The sequence below is a fragment of the Anolis carolinensis genome, chromosome 5 (genome assembly GCF_035594765.1).
Source record: "Anolis carolinensis isolate JA03-04 chromosome 5, rAnoCar3.1.pri, whole genome shotgun sequence".
Taxonomy (NCBI): domain Eukaryota; kingdom Metazoa; phylum Chordata; class Lepidosauria; order Squamata; family Dactyloidae; genus Anolis; species Anolis carolinensis.
Genome location: NC_085845.1, coordinates 19,045,409 through 19,061,793, shown reverse-complemented (window position 1 = coordinate 19,061,793; position 16,385 = coordinate 19,045,409). Strand labels below are relative to the sequence as shown.

At 40.6% G+C, this 16,385-nt stretch overlaps 1 protein-coding gene and 1 long non-coding RNA gene across 2 annotated transcripts in view; one reads left to right on the top strand and one right to left on the bottom strand.

Annotated features, from left to right (window-relative positions):
• The window catches only part of snca (synuclein alpha), a 77,259-nt gene that overhangs the window by 29,140 nt on the left and 31,734 nt on the right, over positions 1–16,385 (top strand). The window contains exon 4 of the mRNA XM_003221301.4: positions 4,954–5,099. Coding sequence (XP_003221349.1) covers positions 4,954–5,099 — 146 coding nt within the window. The remainder of the gene's footprint in view (positions 1–4,953; positions 5,100–16,385) is intronic.
• Positions 10,864–16,063, bottom strand: LOC134299348 (uncharacterized). The gene is made up of 2 exons (XR_010006535.1): positions 15,630–16,063; positions 10,864–11,697 (listed from the first exon to the last, which is right to left on the bottom strand). It is a non-coding gene; the product is annotated as an uncharacterized LOC134299348 (long non-coding RNA).

Genomic DNA, 16,385 nt, shown 5'->3' with positions numbered 1-16,385 from the left:
TGCCCCAGGGCTGTTTCTTTCCCTCCAGCAATTGTGTATTGGAAAGGTGTATTAATGGAGACTAAACACACAGCCTTAAGAGTGCTACTTATAGGTTGTAGGTCATATAATTCCCATTTTGGCATGTACAGTTCCAATCAATCCTCTGTTGTCCCACTTTTTACCACTGCTCTTGTAATGTCCCAGTTTCTTTTTCTATAGTATCCCTCTGTCCTCAGCTTGCTTCAGATGCTGCAAACTGAGTTCAAAGTGCAAGAGTAGTTTGAATGCAACTGAATCCAAAGAGGAGAAAGTGGAACCTTGCCCATCCCAATAGGCTCAGGCAAAAGTAAACTGCACCAGCTTTTGCTGGCTTATTTGTTCATCTTCAATAAAAATTTTGCCATTTTGGCCACACTATGATGTTGCTTGGCCACACATGTCCCAGGTTTCATCTGTGAAATGATGGAGGATATACACAGATGTGTACCCTGTAGTAATTAGGGAAACAGAGCAGAAAACAATGTGTTCTGTGGTGGTCTCATGGAAAGCCAGTCATGAAGTTCAACACTGTGCTATACTCCTGGATAATGTAACAGAACTTGATCTATATATCCAAATACACTCCCTTTTGGGTTTGTACCAGCCAGTATAATTGAACCCATAATCTCAGGTGTTGTAATCTGGAATGGACGAAGGATTGGGGGAAATCCAACCCCAAATAGGGAAACAAGTTGTCCAGGAACACCTGGCCTCTCTAAACGAATTCAAGTCCCCAGGGCCAGATCAGCTACATCCAAGAGTATTGAAGGAATTAGCGGAAGTTATTTCAGAACCACTAGCAATTATCTTCGAGAGTTCTTGGAGAACGGGAGAAGTCCCAGCAGATTGGAGGAGGGCGAATGTGGTCCCTATCTTCAAGAAGGGAAAAAAGAACGACCCAAACAATTACCGTCCGGTCAGCCTCACATCGATACCAGGCAAGATTCTGGAAAAGATCATCAAGGAAGTGGTCTGCGAACACTTAGAAACAAATGCGGTCATTGCTAATAGTCAACACGGATTTACCAAAAACAAGTCATGCCAGACTAATCTGATCTCTTTTTTCGATAGAGTTACGAGTTGGGTCGATACAGGGAATGCTGTGGATGTAGCCTACATGGATTTCAGTAAGGCCTTCGACAAAGTCCCCCACGACCTTCTGGCAAATAAACTAGTAAAATGTGGGCTAGACAAAACTACGGTTAGGTGGATCTGCAATTGGCTAAGCGAACGAACCCAAAGGGTGCTCACCAATGCGTCATCTTCATCATGGAAAGAAGTGACAAGTGGAGTGCCGCAGGGCTCCGTCCTGGGCCCGGTTCTGTTCAACATCTTTATTAACGACTTAGACGAAGGGTTAGAAGGCACGATCATCAAGTTTGCAGATGACACAAAACTGGGAGGGATAGCTAACACTCCAGAAGACAGGAGCAGAATTCAAAACGATCTTGACAGACTAGAGAGATGGGCCGAAACTAACAAAATGAAGTTCAACAGGGACAAATGCAAGATACTTCATTTTGGCAGAAAAAATGGAAATCAAAGATACAGAATGGGGGACACCTGGCTTGACAGCAGTGTGTGTGAAAAAGACCTTGGAGTCCTCGTGGACAACAAGTTAAACATGAGCCAACAATGTGATGCAGCAGCTAAAAAAGCCAACGGGATTCTGGCCTGCATCAATAGGGGAATAGCGTCTAGATCCAGGGAAGTCATGCTCCCCCTCTATTCTGCCTTGGTCAGACCACACCTGGAATACTGTGTCCAATTTTGGGCACCGCAGATGAAGGGAGATGTTGACAAGCTGGAAAGCGTCCAGAGGAGGGCGACTAAAATGATTAAGGGTCTGGAGAACAAGCCCTATGAGGAGCGGCTTAAAGAGCTGGGCATGTTTAGCCTGCAGAAGAGAAGGCTGAGAGGAGACATGATAGCCATGTACAAATACGTGAAGGGAAGTCATAGGGAGGAGGGAGCAAGCTTGTTTTCTGCTGCCCTGCAGACTAGGACACGGAACAATGGCTTCAAACTACAGGAAAGGAGATTCCACCTGAACATCAGGAAGAACTTCCTCACTGTGAGGGCTGTTCGACAGTGGAACTCTCTCCCCCGGGCTGTGGTGGAGGTTCCTTCCTTGGAGGCTTTTAAGCAGAGGCTGGATGGCCATCTGTCGGGGGTGCTTTGAATGCGATTTCCTGCTTCTTAGCAGGGGGTTGGACTGGATGGCCCATGAGGTCTCTTCCAACTCTACTATTCTATGATTCTATGATTCTAATCTCAGCACACCATATCTCTTCACTCACACGCAGTTGGAAAATGGGGTCTGCTGGATAGTAAACACTGCCAATGGAAGAGTCTGGGTAACACTACAGAATTATAGTGCTATCATTCCACTTTAACTGCTGTGGTGCCGATCTATGTAAGCCTGGGGTTTGTAGTTTGATGTGGAACTGCAGTATGTTGGTTGATAACTCTGAATGCCCTTCCTAAACTGCCAGTCCCAGGATTCCATGGGCAGGAATCATGACAATTAAAGAGTAATAATACTGCTATAATTCATGGGGGCCTTCTGGAGATGTGATGGTCCATTTTTATGCAGGTTTTTTCCACCTCCAGAGTGTTGAGGTTTGGTGAGCAGCATGCTCAGAGAAATCATTTGCATTTGCCAGATCCAACCTTAATTGGTAAAGCATTAATAATATTTGCAACTGGAGGGAAGAGAGAGCAAAGTTTTCTTCTCAGCATGAGCCTGAGAAAGCCTAAGAGGGACCTGTTAGGAACTAGCACCACTGTTTTTTTTTTGTTTTTGTTTTTTTACATATCTCAATGTGCTGCTTTTCATTAAGTATTCAACATGCACATTTACAGGGTAAAGTGGCTTGGCAAGTGAAGCATAAGATATGGGATAACAAATGCATTTCTCCTGCATTCTTTTCTCTTTGGTGCTCAATCTCTCCGCATTTAGAGAACTGGTGGCTCATTTTGTGTGGGCTGGATTCCTGCTGCTGAATGTAGGAAGCCAAAGAATCTTTTTGTCATCTAGGAAAGGCTAAAAGAGGACAGCCCACAAGGTGTTAGCTCATAGCATTTCAAGGAGCTCTGGGTTTTGTGGAAATGCCAAGGTTAAGAGAGGGAATGCCAGACTGCTTTATCATCTGCTGTTCATCCTAATGTCTAAGGGTTTACTCTCTCTGCTACTCAACTGCATTTGTTTTGTACTTGTTTCTTTTCTTCTTCTTCTTTTAAACTAAGCTCTATGTGTGTGCGCAGATATCACTTGACAAATTAGCTTTTGAAAACTTGGAAAACATTTACAAGGAGATCATAGCAAGAGCAATCAGATCACTCACTCAACCTCTTAATGATGATGATGATGATGATGATGATGATGATGATGATGATGATAACTTTCTTCTTATAACCCATCTCCATCTCCCCAAAGGGACACTTGTTGATGTTTGTAAGAAAGATGCCCTGTGTCCATCTGCACAGAGAAGCTATCTCAAATATATCTGAAACTGAAACCAACTGGAAGCGTGGCTTTGATCATTTTCTCATTTCCTCTTGTTGAGAGAAGGAGACACTGGTTGAGTATGGAATCCCCTCCTGCAAGAGCCCACTAACTCTTTTCTGGCTCACAAATTCCCCTTCTCTTATGTCATGGCATGCTCCTGAGGTTGGCCAGGAAGCATGCAGCCAGGAAAATGTTATAGGAAATAAATATTTGACTATTTAATTCTTGCATGAAGCAATAACTTCAAAGATTTTCTTTCTGGTTGGACAGAAGTTATAAGATTTTCTGAATGTGTTTTTTCAGGACATTTTTGCAATCAATTATACAAAGAATTGCCACAAAAAAAAAGGAAAGCCCCCATGTCTTAGCATAGAAAATTCTTGTGCTCAAGACCCTCCTTTTTTTCATTGTGGTAAAAGTCCTTTTTCTGTAAAACCCAATTTTTGGCCATTTGTTTTGCAAAACTCCCTAATTAGAGCAATGACCACTTTTGAGAGGAAGCCAGATATGTCAAGATACTCCTGTTCCCTTCTTAAAATTTCTTAGAAGGAAACAGCTACTGTTAATTTCTTTCTTGCTCATCATCTCTGGACACTGCAGCAAGATGAACATGCTTTTGAGAGTAGGCATTGTCCATAAGAAGATCATGTTCCTATCACCTCACCCCGCCTGCTCTAAGCATTGTAGTATGCAAGAAGATCAGACAGAGCTACCCCATCCTCTCTTTTGCTCACATGAATTTTCCTTCTGGGAGAGCTGAGAGTAGGGATTCTACTCAGCAAACCAAATCCTTAGTTTGGAGCCATTTGGAAAGAAGGTGAGCAAGAAGAAGCAGCTGCTGCCTATGCATACTGGCCTACTGCCTGCTTATTCATTGCTACAGGATTAATGATTTGCCATATGATTAATATAATGTGAAAAATGCAATATATGTGTAAATAAGGATACCTGGATTGGGAGGACTAGTATATTGCGAGCCTCTTTGCTCTCTCACTAGTTCAGGTGGAGAAATAGGGAGGAAGTGAGTCAACAAAATATGTTGCCAGCAAACAAAAAGTGGCCCTTCTTTATGGAATCAACCATCACTCCAGTCTGCTAATTGGTGTTTTCTATCTGGGCCAAATGGAGGACTCCATAAATCAGACCCAATCTCTACCACATTGGATTCAAAGAATGAGCATGGGTGAATGTGACGATAACCATCTGTACTGAAGGAAATGTGATGTTGTATTCAGGCCAGAAGGATTGGAATAGGGGTTGCCAGAGTTTGAAAGTAACAAGTTATTTGAAATTAGTTATTTTTTGCATTAACTCAAAAATATAATTATCTGAGATAGCCAAACTGACCACAGTACTGACCACATGAAAAAAAATCAGCTTTCTCCCTCCTTCTATAACTGTACATGGTTTTTTTTCCACAGTGGCTGAGAAGACCAAAGAACAAGTATCAAATGTTGGGGGAGCTGTAGTGACTGGAGTCACAGCTGTAGCACAGAAGACGGTGGAAGGAGCTGGAAATTTTGCTGCAGCCACCGGCTTTGTCAAGAAGGACCAACTGGGCAAACAGGTTTGTTTTTCTGCTCTGTCTCTGAAAAGGACTAATCTGATATTTTTCTGCCTCTGCTCTTTTCCCCCCACCTCCATCATCTCTCTTCTTCATAACATTTAGGCTTACGATGGGGGAAGTGACCCTATAGATATTGTTGCCCTGTAATTCTATCATTTCCAGGCAGCATACCACTGGTGAGAGATTATGGGAAGTGCAGTATAAAAGCATCAGGGAAGTCACATAACTCTTGGCCATATCTAGGTAAACGCAATTCATGATGGATTGTCATAATATTACATTGTCTTGCCCTGCTTCACACTGCTGGCTGTTTGGATCAAGATAGTGCTGTGGCATCCCAGCATGTGGGTGTTCAATTTATTATATTTTTGAAATGTCACTCCTCCTGGCTCCCACAGCCACTTATCTTCTGTTTCTCACTGCCCAGCCAGAAAACTCCTACGACTTAATTAAGTGCACATTCTCCATGTCTGACACCTTGTAATGTGTTAGGGTCCACAAGCAGATTAGGAAAATATTGAGTTGGCCAAAACAGAACTTTATTCTGTAGAGTCTTCACTACATTCTTGCAGCAATGCATAATATTTTGGCATGTTTAGTTAGCTGCCCACTAAGTGACTTCAGAACAAGTCCAAAGATTATCAACTTTCATCATTAACTGAGTGTCAGGAGATTATAAATACCATCAATACAGTCCAAAGAGGTCAGAGAAGCAGACATGATTCCTCTCTATATCCTACGACTTTATCAGATGTGCCACCAAAATTGTTTTGAATCGTGGTCGAGCAGAGGGTGTGGGGAGATGTTGCCCACACTGTGCTCCGTCACGGCTTCCCCCTTGCCTCATCACATGGGGGAAGCCCTTTTTTCAGCAGTTCAACCCATTTTACCTTATGGAAAGATGGGGAGTCTCCCAGTGTTCGCCGTCATAGTTATCCAGGGTGTGATAGGAGCCTTTAGGCTTTGTGACTGAAATTAAAAACTCCCACTGCCGCCACTGGAAAAAGGGACATGTGAAAAGGTCCCTAAAAGCTATCTGTGTGGTCTGTTCCATTGTGTTAAAAACACTGACTGAGCTTAATAGAGATTCTAACCCAATGTGTTGAGCTTTCTTAAACATGAAGCTGCCTTATGATAGGGTAGAAGAGTTGTCGGCCTGGCCCACTTTTCTATATTATGACTGGTAACACCTGAAACGCAAAAACTGTTGGGGTTTTTTTTTGTTCTCCTTCAGAAGCTTACAGTTTAAAAAATCAATAGAGTTAAAACATGCAAAAAGTGTACATTGAAATACCATCACCTTATATAGGGCATGAGGTGCTGGAGATCACACCAGGAACCTTCTTGACTTGCCTGATGTTGCAGACTAGCACATTGCAAAATCAAGTGAAACACTTAGTAAATTAAATTTTCTGTCTCACTAATGTCTTATTTTTAAAAAACTCTACTGTGAATTCTCTCACACAGATATTGTAGAAGGCTGTTTTATACCTATCTTCCATGGTATTTTAAAGTATGTAACATTTTAAGTGTTGAAGGAAATAATGCTTTACTCTGCATTTGGTTTAATATTTTTGCATCAGTGCCATTTCTAAGTATTTACTAATTATTTCTAAGTAGCAAACCTTTGGGGAATTGGACAAAAAGCTGTTAAAAGGAAATGTGTCAGATTCAGATTGAGTAAAAAGAAGTTTCTGTGTTGTTATATTTTATCACTTGTGGGCAGCCCTCTCTATCAGCATCAGAAGGGAAGTTTTATGCAGTCTTATACAGTTCTTTGAAAACAATGTCCATACTGATGTAGCAATTATATTGAAATACAAATAATGTTACCATTACCTAAATGAAGTTGTTAGGTAGACACACAACATCAATGGGAGTCTATCAACACTACAAAAAAAATTTTTTTATTTAGACAGGTTAAAACAAAACCTACATATAAACACTGTTGTTTATTCATACAAACATACAAAACAAAAAAATCATCAAGAAAAGATTAAAATTATTTTTCTAGAATAATACTACATTCTAAACCTAAAAAAACACCCCAAAAATAACTACAGACTGTAAACAAATCTATGTTATGTAATCTAAGGGCTTTACATTCTGTGTCTAGTGGTTATATTATCTCAGTTTTGTGCACCCATTTAGTGAAAAGGAACCATTGGTACATCCTTTCTCACACAGAAACACACATCTAATCCTAAAAAAACAGTGATAGAGATTTGACCCCCTCTTTGCTGGAGGAACACATTAAATGAGCCCCAGTCCCTAAGATGTTGAATTCCAGGTCCCATCAGCCCTAGCCAGCACAAGCAAGGGTGAAAAATGCTGGCAATTGTGGTTCAACAACTGGAGGGCCACGTGATTTCCAATCCGAATCTTCTGTGTTTAGCTATCACAAATGGATTTAAGCCCTTGTGTCCAACTTCTATTTTGAAAGGCAAAAATGAAAAGGAAAGAGACCCTTAACTACATTGGGTACATTTAATTGACATCCTCCTCAGCTACACTATATATCTTGGCTATGCCAATAGACAGTCATTGTAACCTTTCATTTGGAGTGGCTCATGATTGGCAGAAAGATCACCACTGATGGGGTTTTAAGCAGAGGAATTTTAATGCGTATGTGTGCAGTTGTACTCTTCAAATCAGACTGCAATTGGGAGTTGCCTGTTTTAATCCTTCATAGAGAGATAAGAAAGAGGATATGGAGTCAGCATTCCAGATCCATGAGGTGTGGGCCTATGGATTGAACCAACCACAGCTTGAAATATTGGGAAAACATTCCAAACAGCAAATCTTGATTTACTACATTCAGAGCACCATGCTGATGTTTAGATATACCCACTGTGTTTTTCTGCCATTTCATAGATACTCAGGCTTCCTCTGGCACTCACTTGAGTTGTTTGCCATTTTATATCAGGGGTGCCATTTTACTATTCCATAGGAGCATTCACAGATTTCAGTATCCACAGTGGCTCCTGGAACCAAAACATCATCAAATACTGAGGAACCACAATATAGATTTCTCCATAGGCTATATTTATGTGCTCAGAATCTAGTATAAGTCAACAAGTAAGGGAGTGCCCTGTGCCCCCTCTGACTTTATTCTCCTCATATGAAGAATGACAGGATAAAGAAATTCTGTAGGACATTGACAGCCTACACATGCAGGAAAAGCTCTTTAGACTATTACTCTTCATGTGAAGTGAAAAATGATTAGGATGCTTGAAGCTAACATACTCCGTTCCCACATGTGTCAATTCTTACTATAGTCTGAACACCTGAATGGGGCTATAGGAGATGTGGATAACACTCTCCAACATCTCTCAAGTTTAGAACTTTAAAAGGTCCTTGTATTTTTGATGGGCAATGGGGGATCCGACATGGGGTGGAGGGAGAGCCTCAACTTGAATTCACTTCCAATTTTGATTTTAAAAATTTAGGGAGCCTTAAACAGTTCAGAAAGGTCAAATATGCAGCAAAGTTGCCCCCCTGCACTACTAGAGGCTTCATGGGGCCCTTTAAGGTTGAAAGCATCAGGGTTAGATGGAGTACATATGGCTTGGCAGATGGTCACATTTGGCAGCCTCTTGGCCATGACCAGCCACATGACCTTGGAGGTGTCTACGGACAACGCCGGCTCTTCAGCTTAGAAATGGAGATAAGCACCAACCCCCAGAGTCAGACATGACTTAACATCAGGGGAAAACTTTACCTTTATCTTTACCTGGCAACAGAAAAGAGGTGCAGTAGGGCAAGTAATTTCCCCCATCTTTTCTTTCCAACCAACTTATTAACTTTCAGTGTGAACAGAGGTTTCAAGCAGGGCTTTGACTGTGCCATTCTCAGATATAGACTGAAGGTGTGCCATCCCAAGTGACTCTACTGCATGCTTTTTCTGATCATGGAGATCAGCTCTTAACAGATATCTCTTCACAGTTTAGATGTACTTAACCTTTGCTTACTCCCTCCCCTTTTGCACAGCTGAGTAGGATCCATTGTGCATGTGTGCTTCATTGAACATCCCATTTTAAGCCTTTTAGATGACATAGGGCAAGCCACACTCTCTCAACCTCAGAGAGAAACAAAGGCAAGTTCCCTCCAACCAAATATTGTCAAGAAAACCCAATGAAAAAGTTGCCTTAGAGTGATCATAAACCAGAAATGACTTGAAGGCACACATTTTACTGCACATTACAGGAAAAATCCCCATTTTCCTGGTTGCAGACTTCAGCTTTGATGAAGCCAGAGTCAAACAAATGCTCTTGGCACATGCATGAACATTTCCACAGTTCTGGCTACTAACAGAAATTCTGTTTCCACTGCTTATGATCACTGACTTTTTTTTCTGATGGAAATCTTAATTTCCCATCTGCTTTCATGTACAATAACTTCCTTTGTTCTTAATCCTGTCAGTGGATTTTTAAAGTCTAATCCTGAAGCTGCATTTGAAATGAGCTTATCTAAGCTTAAAATTCTTCACCACTTTGTCAGATTGATCCTTCCTGTCCATGCATGTAAAGAAGATCACTACTGTGCATTTAAATATGATCTTGTATTCTGTACCAGGGGCACCTTAATACATAATTGAAAACTGGGGGAGAATTATATTTTGAAACATGCTTGATTCTTGTTTATTTGTATATCGAAATAGCTATTGCAGAGGTGAACAATTCAAAGCTGTCAGTCATATGGCTCCCTATCCATCCTCTTAGCCATCCCTGCTGTTATGGAATTTGTCATGCCAATAAGGAGTAGTAAAACGTGTGCCACTTATTTGCTGAAGTACTGTACTGCCGCTTGTTTTACAATTGTCCAAATTTTATTATTGAAATAATTATAGTGCAGATTATAGCCTAAAGAAATTCAATAATAATAATAAATCAAGGCATGCAATAAAAGATAAATATGGTACCTCTGTCTGTAGGGCATATTGTGTCTATGTGCTTATTCTGAAGGGTTGTTTTGTTTGTTTGTTTGTTTGTTTGTTTGACTGGTGGCACTCCAGTTTCAGTAGCACATCAGCAGGGTGGGTGGCACTTGGGACACTGGGTGGATGACAATATGCCTTCAGAACACCAGAAGATACCCATCCCAATGCATGGACCTCCCCCTCAAACACCTTAGGACACTCTTCAGAATTGTGTATCTAGCTCTCTTCAAAGGTCAGATAGAAGCATAATATAGAAGGAGAGCTGTAATCAGACTTCCTTATTTTAAAAGAACTGTAAAGAAGAGTAGAAGGAGGGAAGGGGTAATTTTAATGGTTAGCCTTCCTCTCATATTATTGCTGCTCTAAATCAGTTCTTTTCGCTCCCTTTCTATTTCTGTCTCTAGTATGGTTGGTGTCACCTATTAGGACAACAGATCATTGCAATTGGGTAATAATGCCAGTTCTGACCAGAATGCATGTGCATTAAAATTTCAAAAAAGCACAGACTTGTGGGTAAATTGATATGGTATATGTAAGATGGGCTTATGAAAAATAATGGTGTTCTATTTATTTATTATTTTATTTAATTATTTATTTAATACATTTATATCCTGCCCTTCTCACCTCGAAGGGGACTCAGAGCGGCTTACAAATTAAATTTACATACAATATTATATTATTAGCATAGCACAATGCTGGCAATAAATTACTATATTGTACTATATCAATATATTGTAATATTATTATATATTGTATATATATTGTAATATATCTCTGTCAGGACCCAGGCTGCAGAGCACCAATAACCATGCACAGAGACCAGAATCTATCTAATATCTTTATTAAAGGAATATATAAAGTCAATAAAAACAAGTGAAGAATATAGTTCAGAAGTAGACCTTTCAGGAAAGGTCAAATATAGTCCAGGAAAACAATGTCCAATATGAGATATTAGAGTCCAAAGTTATAATCCAATAACCGAAACACACACTTTGCCAAGCAAAGTGTGGGGAAATGACAAGGTCCTTTAGTCCAATGGAGCTTGACAACAAGGCTGGAGAGTAAAATAGATTCTTGGCAAACAAGGCTTGATTCAAGGCAACAAGAAGCAAGAGACGAGAACAGGGTCCGTGGCGAGGTCCGTGGCAAGGTCCGGGGAAACAAGGCAGGGCTGGAACAAGAACAAGGTCCTGGAAACAAGGAACTGGAATAGCGAGTCCACACACGATCTCGCTCCCGAAGCTGACGAATTGACTCCGCAAGGATCCCCTTGCGGTTAAACACCTATATAGGATCTTGTTTTCCCGCCAAGGAACACTTTCCCTGGGGAACAAGAAGTGAAACCCATACTGTGTCCAGATGCATGACTCCTTAAGATTTCCCAAGGGAAACAGGCTTAATCAGCTAATTGTCTGGCAGCAATTCTGGCGCTTCTGCGATTCGCCTCCCTAGCGCCTCTATCTCGATTATAATTATCCCGGCGAGAAAACGGGGGAGATTTCTGCTCAAGGCTTGTTTGGCTGACTTCTTGTGGGCAAACATCTTGCAGGTGCAAGGGCTCCAATTCTGGCTGAAACGGTGGGAAACCCAAGTTGTCCTCTTCATCTGCCACAATAGTACTAGGAACGGGACTACATGGCCCATGAGTCATCACAATATCTGAAACACAGCACAAAAATTGTCATTTTGGTGTCACATCTTCTGATGGTGTGATCCGATGTGGTCCACACCCACCACACTTATTTATTTATTTATTTATTTATTTACAGCATTTATATTCCACCCTTCTCACCCCGAAGGGGACTCAGGGCGGATCACATTACACATATAGGAAAACATTCAATGCCTTTTAACATAGAACAAAGACAAGACAAACATGGCTCCGAGCGGGCCTCGAACTCATGACCTCCTGGTCAGAGTGATTGCAGTGATTTATTGCAGCTGCTCTCTAGCCTGTGCCACAGCCCGAGCCATTCCATGCTATCCTACTGCCCTTCTCTCTCTCCCCCCGCTCCCACTATCTATCTATCCCTCTCTCTCTCTTACAAATGCACACAACCAATGGTAAAAGTTATTATAAGCTGCATTCCAATAATAATAACAACAACAACAAACAACAACAACGACGTATCCCACCACCATCTCCCTGAAGGGACTTGGGACAACTTACACAAGGCACAAGGTACCTAAAAGTAGGGCATGAAATGAAACACAATATAAAATGCAACTGAATGAAACAGATAAGCATGTAACAACAGAATAAAACTCAGAATAAAACAGGGCTCAGTCGTCAATGGCAATAGCTTATGTAAACATGGCCAGTCTGCAAACAATAGGGCCAGGGAATGGGAATAAGTGCAGAGCTGTAACCATGGGACAAGGACAGAATAAAGTGCAAGGCTGTATAACAAATTCATAGATCAACTAGGGACTAGGCATTCTCAAAAGCTTGTTTGAATGGTCAGGTCTTCAGGTCCCTATGGAAGGAGGACAGTGTCAGGGCTTGCCTAATCTCCCTGGGGAGGGCATTCCAAAGCCAATGGGCCACTACTGAGAAGGCCCTTGTCCCCACCAACTGCACTTGAGACAGTGGCAGGACCGAGAGGAGGGCCTCCCCAGCCAATCTTGGGGGGGGGGGGGTGCAGTCACGAAGATAGGCAGGACCCAAACCAACTTTAGGGCTTTGTAGGTAATAACCTTCACTTTTAATTGGGACCGGCAATTTATCGGGAGCCCATGGAGTTGCTTTAGTGGGGCATCATGTGCTCCTTTTAGTAACCTAATTGCCAATCTTTGCACCAGTTGCTGTGCCTGGAGGACTTCATGTTTCCCTTTCATTGTATCTGAAATACTGATCTAGACTGATCAGCTTCCTAAAGACAAGCTGCTTTATCACATACAACATCCACTTATAATTTCTACTGATTTTTAAACAGAACCACTGGTTCATTATCATTTAAAGCACAGCCTCTTTGTGGAATGTACTAACCTCTCATTAAATGTTTGTTCAACCTGCATCAGGGTGGATTTATAATGTGGGTCAATGGTGCAAGATAAATGCATCCATTTCTAACAGCTTTTGCACTCACATATGATCATAATTTAATTTTGGGGCCCTTTACTAAATCCCAGTGGATGTTTTTAATTGTCCTGAGCTCTCAAGGCATAATTTTTTTTCAAAAAATTAAACAGAGTGTGTGTGTTTTAAGAGATGAAGAGAGGAGACTTGAATAAACAAAAGGGTTGTATTCCAGTCATAGAGACACAGATAAATTATCCTCATCCTAGGTCAAAAGGTCACGAGATGGCCCAACCATAAGTAGTCATCCTTCAGCATTGTGTTGAAGGAGAGCTATATGTCAAGCAGCCTGCCTGGTACCTTCCAAGCAAGCCTGCTGTCTTTAAGTGTAGTGGATTTCCATATCAGAAAATAGTTCTGTATTTCACATTTTATGAGCAGAAGGAGAGGAGAGGAATTGTGAATTTTTTCTTACTAGTAGATTCAGGCAAAAGCAAACCTCTGCAGCATCTTCTATTATGGATGTTCTTTCTCACTAATACCTTTTGCTATCTTGAACACATTCTGATGTTAGCCATACATGTCATGGTTTTCATCTATAAAATGTTGAAACTTTGAATGAATGAAACTTTATTTATAGTCTGCCCTATCTCCCCAAAGGGGCTTAGGACGGCTTTCAGCAAAATAAACAGTGGCAAACATTCAATGCCGACAGTAATATATAAACAATTCAAACAACTCAATAAATTATAAAACAATTTAAACAAACAAGACATGACATAATCCACATAATTACAAACATTAAATCCTTAAAATCTCATTAAAATCTCTAAAATTGGACTAAAATTATTGGAGGGGAGATGGTAAACAGCAGATTAACAGAATGATAGCAGTTAGGCAAAGGTGCATATAGAAGGTATGTGCCCCATACACCAAAGCAAGAGGACATATTTTGTATTATCCATAAGCCCATTGTGTATTAATAACAGCAATACTGGAAAAGTGCTGTTTACATTTGCAGTGTTTTCTGAACCTTGACAGAGATTTGAATAGCAGTTACATAACTCCTGCTTGAGATTCAGTTTGGTCCATGGTCATAGTTTCTTGAGGGGTTAATAGCTTGAACACCCAGTATCGTTAAATATGAATTTACTGTTTTTCTAGCACTTCAGCAAACAAAGGGAATGTGTTAGCTTGAGTGGTTGAATCCGCAAAGGAACGACTTGGAGAACTTCACTGGGTTATAAAAGACAAAAAAATGCAGAACAAAGTTCATCTTTGCTATAGAAGAATTCCAGGTTCAGGGGAAACTGCTTCATTTTCTCTTGGCTGCTAGAGAACAATTCGATGCCATTCAACAATCCACCTCTAATTCAAATACATAAAATCAATACATACAAAATCTATAATACTCCTCTATCAACAATATTACATGGTAAAACATTATTGAAACTAGCAATAGTTAAAATTCAAAATCGCTTCTATCTCATTGCCATTTTCCACATCCATTGCACTTAGCCCAGTTAACTATTGCCATCCCCAAATTCTTCCCTCCACATACATTTTTGTATCTGCTTTCTAAAGGATAACAGGGATGGAGCCATTCTGATGTCCCTCAGGAGAGGGTTCAAGAGCCAAGGAACCACTGTCCCGAAGGCCCTATGTCTCATTCCCACCAGGTGTAGTGGGAGAAGCTCTCACATTACCAGGAAAGGAAATGGGAAGATTCCATTGCCTCGTTAGATACCACAGTGGGCTCCACAAAATGTGGGTGGGCACCATCTTGCTCATCCCACATAGGGAAACGGCTTACAGTCAGGAAATGTAAGAAGCGCATCTTAAACCACTGCCCTCAAAACATTAGAATTCTCATTTGTATCAAAGAAGACCCCATGACTCACATATTGCAAAACCTGGAGCATTAGTAAAAACCTATCTTTCAGTTCATTCATATATATCATATATACACATGTATATATTGACATCATGTATAAGTCGAGAGCATACTTTGGGACCAAAATTATGAATTGTAATGCAATTTGTGGATAAGTCAATGGTCATTCTGCAGACAAAAGAAAGACCAGCAATACCTCTATGATAACCTGGCAGCTACCATGTTTCCGTCCATCCAGGCATTCAGAATGATCAGAAGCATCACTGTGGAAGAGTAGAGAGGACCAGTGTTTCCTTTAGGTTTTCCAGAGCTAGATTAAGCTCTCACTTTTCACAACACTACTCATAGATCATTCATTTTATGATAACAGCACTTATATTGAACCATGGATAAGATGACCAAGGTTTTTAGTGTCAGTGTTTTGACTAAAATGTCTGCACTTATACATGAGTATATATAATATTCAGTTGACCCCAGAGCAAGAGGGCAACAAGGTCTAGCTCTTCCAGCTAGGCATTAGAGGGGTAAGACAATCCCTATAAATGGTCTGGATAAATTGGACCACCAAAATTTCTAAGTAGTTGAGCTCACTCAGGAGTTATCAATCAGAAGTGTACCAAATAAAAATATATCCTCAAGGTATATTATTTGGAGGCAACCATTTTGGGTGCTACCTACCTCAAAAGCAGTTCTGGGGTCCCTCCAAAGAGTCCAGCCTTGAGGGAAAAGTCCTCTTGGAGAAAGCATTTCAAGTTTGGAGCTGAGAAGTGCATAAATTAAGACCTATGCTCACATACCTTTGAGAACTGTACATTTTATGCAGTAAGTTAGCATATGTATTTTAGTGCAAGTTCTGTGAAGAGCATTCACAGAACTGAATGCATATTTAGCACTTTCTCTTTCCACCGCCTACATAAACTATGAGACAGGTTTTTGAAGTTGATGGAGTTCTCTGCAAAGATTGCTCTAAGGCTTCCCCCTCCCTGACACATGGCATGTTCTAAGATGTAGTTAAAACTGATGGTGAACCATATGTTCCAATTTAGGGCCATTTAGAGGACAGTCTTTAATTTGAAGGATTGTCAGAGAACAGTCCTCTACTTCAAGATATCCTCACAGCATAGAAACGTTACTAACTGGACTACAATTTCCAGAAACCCACATAGCTAGCCATCTAGTGGCCATGTTAGCTCAGAGATTCTAACAGATATAGACCAAAAGGTAGTTTATGGAAACTCTGGGAGTTCACTGTTTAAAGAAGTTCAGTTTGAGATGTTTTAATTTCTTATTTCATAGCTAAAGAAAAAGAATTACAACTCAACACAAAGAACTAAATCCCATTGCATTTAGTGGTATATCAAAATAAACCCTTCTGAGAAAACATCTATAGGATTTTGTCAAATCTAATAAATAGCTATTCAAACACAACCAAGT